The sequence below is a fragment of the Ranitomeya variabilis genome, chromosome 4 (assembly GCF_051348905.1).
Source record: "Ranitomeya variabilis isolate aRanVar5 chromosome 4, aRanVar5.hap1, whole genome shotgun sequence".
Taxonomy (NCBI): Eukaryota; Metazoa; Chordata; class Amphibia; order Anura; family Dendrobatidae; genus Ranitomeya; species Ranitomeya variabilis.
The window spans coordinates 615174316-615181254 of NC_135235.1; the positions used below are offsets into that span (position 1 = coordinate 615174316).

Sequence of the window (6939 nt, forward strand, 5' to 3'; positions counted from 1 at the left end):
ACACAATAAAAACCCATAATTTAACAAAAAAGCATATTTCTCAAAAAAAAGGCAAAAAAATAAGAAAAATCAGCAGCATGCTAATATATATCTTCTTTGTACAAAAGATTTTTTTTTTTTTTTAAATTCGGGAGTCTTTGCTTATTTTTAACAAATATTATTTTTTATTATAAAATAAATAATTTAAGAATGTGACACCTGGTGTAGAAAAAAAAACATGTTCCCAGAATTTTTTTTCTTTATAAAAACTAAAAAAAAATAATAATAATAATAATAATAATTCAGTTCTATCGCTTTTGCTGCTGGAGATCATTAGGAATTGTAAAGGGCACTTGTATGTAGTCTGGCTGGAACAGTTCGTTAGGCAACACGTGAATTCTAATCTTCGGGCACAGTTTTTTTTTCTTAATTGGCACTTGGGTATAGATGTGGAAATACATTTCCTACTTGAGTAAACCCTATTACAATCCACTGTCTGATTTACATATGGCCGAAAAAAAAATATCACCGCTCATTATAAATGCAAGACTAATATTATATTTTTTGGGGAAAAAAAAATAAAAAATTTTTTTTTCATTTTTTTTACAAAAATATTTCCATTTGAATAAAAGTTGTAAAACTACTCGAAACGGAGAACGTTTTTTTTTTCTTTCTTCTTACAATGTATTTGTTTTCTTCTAAAATATAAATGTATAAACCCCCATATAAAGGCAATAGAACATACACAGTACATACTAAAATATATCAGACAGAGACTAGTCCTCACAGAGGATGTAGAATTGCAAAAGTCTCTCCAAGAATCAAGTTGCTGGTTTTTCTAAAGTATCGTCTCTTGTGCCATCTGCGCATACAGAGGTGCCAAGAGAGTCCTGTTTAGAAGCAATCTGCCCAGTCTCGCTGGCTGCCAGCAGAGGGCGACGCGCTACGCATGTATGAAGAGGGCACTTTTTGACTTGTGCTGGATGGCAAATTGTCTTTAGAAGTCAATGGCCTATAGTGATCGCTCTATGGCCGGGTGAGCTGTGTGTAGACCGGCTGCTCCCAATGTTGAGGGCTGTGTGTCGGGGGAATAGATGGAACCCCCGTCGTGTCAGCGATAGGAGTGTACATGGGACGCTGGCTCGGGTTCATGTAGCTCAGGGTAGAGTAGATGTTGGAGCTCTGGCCAGCGGCGTGGCTGTAGTAGGTGTTGGAACCTTGGTGCTCGGTGTAGTCGTACTGTGAGCGCGTGATGGGCATTGGGTAGGAAGAGCCGTAATGGTTGAGGTTGAAGGAGCTGTAGTTGAGCTGTTGTGGGGAGTGTTGCTGCTGCTGGTCGCTGTAATGACTCGGACTGAGCTGCTCGGTTTTGATGTGTGTCCTCTGCTGGGACTGGCTCTGCTCGCTGCTCAGAGTCGACAACGTGTGCTGCTGCTGCTGCTGCGACTGTTGACTTGGCTGCGGCTGTTGCTTGGACATCCATGTGTGCCCAGCTCCCGTGCTGGCACTGTTTGTGTTGGTGATGCCGTAACTACCGGTGTAAGTCACCTGCGTAGAGGCAACTCCTGGGTGACCATTGGGAGGCAAATATTGGTCAAATTCGTTGACATCAAAGGTCTCAATATTGGAAATCACCTCGCTGCTCAGCTCTCCAATGTCCACATCACGGAAATCAATATGAGGGGGTTGGCGGCCGCTCTCTTGTATGGTACGACCTTCACGCTTCAGGTCTGGCTTGCCCGGCTGCACATCTGTTTTAGGGGTGGTTGGTGGAGTTGGTGGCCCCTGTGATTGACCTGCAGCAACAACAAAAATATCCAAAATATTATAGTATTTATTATGTTTACTTATATAGCGCCATCATATTGCACAGTGCATTACAGATATCGTCATCGCTGTCCCCACTGGGGCTCACAATCTAGATTCCCTAGCAGTATGTCTTTGGGGTGTGGGAGGAAACCGGAGGAACCCACACAAACACGGGGAGAACATACAAACTCCTTGCAGATGTTGTCGTTGGTTGGATTTGGATCCAGGATCCCAGCGCTGCAACGCTGCAGTGCTAAACTCTGAGCCACCATAATGTGCTAACCACTGAGCCACTATACAGTGCTAACCACTGAGCCACCATACAGTGCTAACCACTGAGACACCATACAGTGCTAACCACTGAGCCACCATACATTGCTAATCACTGAGCTACCATACTGTGCTAACCACTGAGCTACCATACAGTGCTAACCACTGAGCCACCATACAGTGCTAACCACCGTGCAAAATATTTTAAAACTGGTATGTATATTATATAACAATCTGATTACATAGCAATGCCAGAAAAAAAATGTCAAAATGACGAACTTTGATGTAATTTAGCACTGATTACTGTGACTCCTAACATCTAAGCTCACGTATCCTTCCTGCTTCATTAAAGGAGCCAGCAGATAAGCTGCAGGGTCCCATAAAGTTTCAATACTTAGGAAGCACACTCCTACCTATCTTATATCATACAAGCAGGTGCCCTATAACTCCTGCAAATCATTAACTCCAGGATCTACAGTAAGTTTAACTCAACAGATGCTGGACAGCAGGTGGGGGCTTAGAGATCTACCAGTCTAGATCATGCAGGGTAGATAACAGGCGCACCAGCCTCAGCCAGATTGGCCGCCTGACACTGGGAACTACCACATATTCCATTGTATAACATTAGAAACCCTATATAACTGACCTAATGTTATCACCATAGCCAGGGGCAGCACCGCTCTTATGCACAGACATGACATAAGCTGTTTGTTGCATGACCACTGTCATTTCCAACATGCGTTAATTTAATATTATGCAAATGAGAACACAAAACAGGAGCTTAGCCCTTACCTGAGTGTTCCCCTGGGGAGTGCACCTCGCTCATGCTAGAGGCGGAATGTGGGGAGTCAGCCTGCAGAGCCTTGAAAATGGCATTGGGCGAGATATGGGTCTGCTCCGAACCGTCCTCTTGCTCAGCCTGCCCGTTCTTCACGGACTTTCGGCGGCGTGGCTGGTACTTGTAGTCTGGATGGTCCTTCTTGTGCTGGATTCTCAGTCTCTCGGCTTCTTCTACAAAAGGACGCTTCTCACCCTCATTTAGCAGCCTAAAATATGGCAAGAGGAGGATACATATATATCACTCTGGTGCAGAGACAATATAGACCAGGAGCATACAGTATCATTCTTATTATATATGTATGTCATGTGTATCTATATGTTCATAATAATATATTATTGTGTTAGATATTTTACATTATATACATAAAATATTATACTATATGACATTACTATTTTACTATAATGCAATATTTATTATTATACATTATATGATTATTATCATCCTATATGACATTATTATTTTACTTTGTTCTTAAACTACACATTTTTGACATTATTAAATGATATTATTTTCCTATGACATTTTTATTTTATTGCTATTAATATTCTTCATAATTATTTCCTATTTATTATCAATATATATCACTTTATTATGCATTATCCTTCATCAAAGAGGCGAACATTACAGCTTCCCTGCACAGATTTCTCATCGGCTTATCATGTAAGGCAACTATGCTTTCATATAAAAAAGCAAAACTAATTTTCATCGATTAAAACAAGACTTAATCCAAATGAGGCTGCAGAAGATAATCTTTTATTATTATTATTATTATTATTATTATTATTATTTATTTATATTATTTATATATTTAATCTGAGCCCTTCTCACATGCATACATAATCCAGCAATCCTAATCTGCATTAAAAAAAAATAAGAAACCACAGAATAAACCAAGAGCATGAATCTCATTTTCCAATACAGGAAGCCCTTCCAGCCATCAGATAAAGGTAGGATCAATCCTTTGAAGTGGTTGGAGTCATTCCTTCACTGCCAGCAAGAATAAAAATCCTAGGGCTACAACCTTTCCACCTGAGCCCTCCAGCTGCCAAAACTGTTAAACACCCCCAGCAGGGGTTAAATGTACCTAAAATGCCCCCAAGAAATACACATTTAATTAAGATGTCCAGTAATGGATGATTGGATAGGGCTTCTGTATCCGATGGAGAAGAGAGCAAGACTCAGAGCAAAGTTGTACAAAGGGGCAAAGAAGAGGAATACCAAATCTCCCCTCTTCATAGCATTAATAGGAAACTAGTGTAGTCACAACAACCTCACACTCCAGGCCAATTACCCCTAACTACAACCAGAAATCCCAGAAAATAACAAAAAGTATCCGCAAATGCAACATTATTTGTAAACAAAGGACACATATTTGTAAATAAAGAAGTGTAGAGACTTTCCAGGAGCACACACTCACCTCCAGAGCTTGCCCAGGGTCTTGCTGAGTTCTGCATTGTGAAGATGTGGGTACTGATCAGCAAGCTTCCTCCTGGCAGCCTGTGCCCAAACCATAAAAGCATTCATTGGCCTCTTGACATGGGGTTTGCTTTTACTGGATCCGTTCACCCTGACTGGCATGGGCACCAGGGTCCAGTCATATCCCTTCAGCACCTGGCTGACTGCCTCTCTGATGCAGACAGGGAACTTCTCATCCTCTGTCTCCTTCTTCATGTCCGGATCCCCTTTGGGGTAAGTATTTTCTTGGGGTCTTGTGTTCTCAGTATCTGAGCCCGACCCAGAGGGGCAGGGGGAACCAGCAGAGTCCTCAGACATGGAAGGGCTAGGAGCCCCAGACATGCACTTGTCTTGCTCTTCTGTCATCTTCATGAAGGGATCCAAGAGATTCATGCGCAAAACTTGAGAGTGAGTGATTGCAAGAATGAAAAGTAATCTAGGGGCAGAGGAGGCTGCAGCTCACTCCTCTCTAAGGCTGGACTCTGGATCTGCAAAGTCTCTGGCAAAGTAAATCATGAACCATATGTTTCTGGAGAGTTTTCCAAGATCCCGACTTCTGTGCGCAAGATTCCCCGCTCAGCCCAGGAGCCCAAATGCCAAGACAACTTGTAAGTCTGCTTTGTATAAGTAGGCAAGGCTGGAATAAATAGCTGCACTTCTCTGCCCCTCAGCCAATCCCAGGCCTGCAATGGGGAGGTGATTGGAGACTGTATTCAGTGTGGGCTGAGTCTTGTCCTGTTCTAGAATAGAAGAAGAAAAAAAGTCAGACGAGAGTGAGAGCAAGAAATAGAGTAGTTGTCCTGAGCTCTGTCTAGCTGCAGTAAAAAAAGAAGAGAAGTGATCCTCTGCTAACAGGATGAAGTAGAAAACAGAGTCATCCTGTGCTAGCTGCAGGAGAAAGCAGAGAAGTTACCCTGTGCTAGCTAGCTGCAGGAGAAAGCAGGGAAGTTATCCTGTGCTAGCTAGCTGCAGGAGAAAGCACGGTAGTTATCCTGTGCTAGCTAGCTGCAGGAGAAAGCAGGGAAGTTATCCTGTGCTAGCTAGCTGCAGGAGAAAGCAGGGAAGTTATCCTGTGCTAGCTAGCTGCAGGAGAAAGCAGGGAAGTTATCCTGTGCTAGCTAGCTGCAGGAGAAAGCAGGGTAGTTATCCTCTGCTAGCTAGCTGCAGGAGAAAGCAGAGAAGTTATCCTGTGCTAGATGCAGGAGAAAGCAGAGAAGTTATCCTGTGCTAGCTAGCTGCAGGAGAAAGCAGAGAAGTTATCCTGTGCTAGCTGCAGGAGAAAGCAGAGAAGTTATCCTGTGCTAGCTAGCTGCAGGAGAAAGCAGGGAAGTTATCCTGTGCTAGCTAGCTGCAGGAGAAAGCAGAGAAGTTATCCTGTGCTAGCTAGCTGCAGGAGAAAGCAGGGAAGTTATCCTGTGCTAGCTAGCTGCAGGAGAAAGCAGAGAAGTTAGCCTGTGCTAGCTGCAGGAGAAAGCAGAGAAGTTATCCTGTGCTAGCTAGCTGCAGGAGAAAGCAGGGTAGTTATCCTGTGCTAGCTAGCTGCAGGAGAAAGCAGAGAAGTTATCCTGTGCTAGCTAGCTGCAGGAGAAAGCAGGGAAGTTATCCTGTGCTAGCTAGCTGCAGGAGAAAGCAGGGTAGTTATCCTCTGCTAGCTAGCTGCAGGAGAAAGCAGAGAAGTTATCCTGTGCTAGCTGCAGGAGAAAGCAGAGAAGTTATCCTGTGCTAGCTAGCTGCAGGAGAAAGCAGAGAAGTTATCCTGTGCTAGCTGCAGGAGAAAGCAGAGAAGTTATCCTGTGCTAGCTAGCTGCAGGAGAAAGCAGGGTAGTTATCCTGTGCTAGCTAGCTGCAGGAGAAAGCAGAGAAGTTATCCTGTGCTACCTGCATGAGAAAGCAGAGAAGTTATCCTGTGCTAGCTGCAGGAGAAAGCAGGGAAGTTATCCTGTGCTAGCTAGCTGCAGGAGAAAGCAGAAAAGTTATCCTGTGCTAGCTGCAGGAGAAAGGGAAGTTATCCTGTGCTAGCTAGCTGCTTGAGAAAGCAGAGAAGTTATCTTGTGCTAGCTAGCTGCAGGAGAAAGCAGAGAAGTTATCCTGTGCTAGCTGGAGGAGAAAGCAGAGAAGTTATCCTGTGCTAGCTGCAGGAGAAAGCAGAGACATTATCCTGGGCTAGCTGGAGAAAGCAGGGTAGTTATCCTGTGCTAGCTGCAGGAGAAAGCAGAGAAGTTATCCTGTGCTAGCTAGCTGCTTGAGAAAGCAGGGTAGTTATCCTGTGCTAGCTGCTTGAGACAGCAGAGAAGTTATCCTGTGCTAGCTTGCTGCATGAGAAAGCAGAGAAGTTAACCTGTGCTAGCTAGCTGCAGGGGAAAGCAGAGAAGTTATCATGTGCTAGCTAGCTGCTTGAGAAAGCAGAGAAGTTATCATGTGCTAGCTAGCTGCTTGAGAAAGCAAAGTAGTTAGTCTGTGCTAGCTGCTTGAGCCAGCAGAGAAGTTATCCTGTGCTAGCTAGCTGCAGGAGAATGCAGAGAAGTTATCCTGTGCTAGCGAGCTGCATGAGAAAGCAGGGTAGTTATTCTGTGATAGCTAGTTGC

At 43.7% G+C, this 6939-nt stretch overlaps 1 protein-coding gene across 1 annotated transcript in view; it reads right to left on the bottom strand.

Moving 5' to 3' along the window:
* Positions 1-253: 253 nt before the first annotated feature.
* SOX9 (SRY-box transcription factor 9) overlaps positions 254-6939 on the bottom strand; it is a 50231-nt gene continuing 43545 nt past the window's right edge. Inside the window, exons 2-4 of the mRNA XM_077253439.1 lie at positions 4317-5094; positions 2851-3104; positions 254-1775 (exon numbers count right to left, since the gene is read on the bottom strand). Of these exons, the coding sequence (XP_077109554.1) occupies positions 1006-1775; positions 2851-3104; positions 4317-4747 (1455 nt within the window). The 5' untranslated portion in view covers positions 4748-5094 and the 3' untranslated portion in view covers positions 254-1005. The remainder of the gene's footprint in view (positions 1776-2850; positions 3105-4316; positions 5095-6939) is intronic.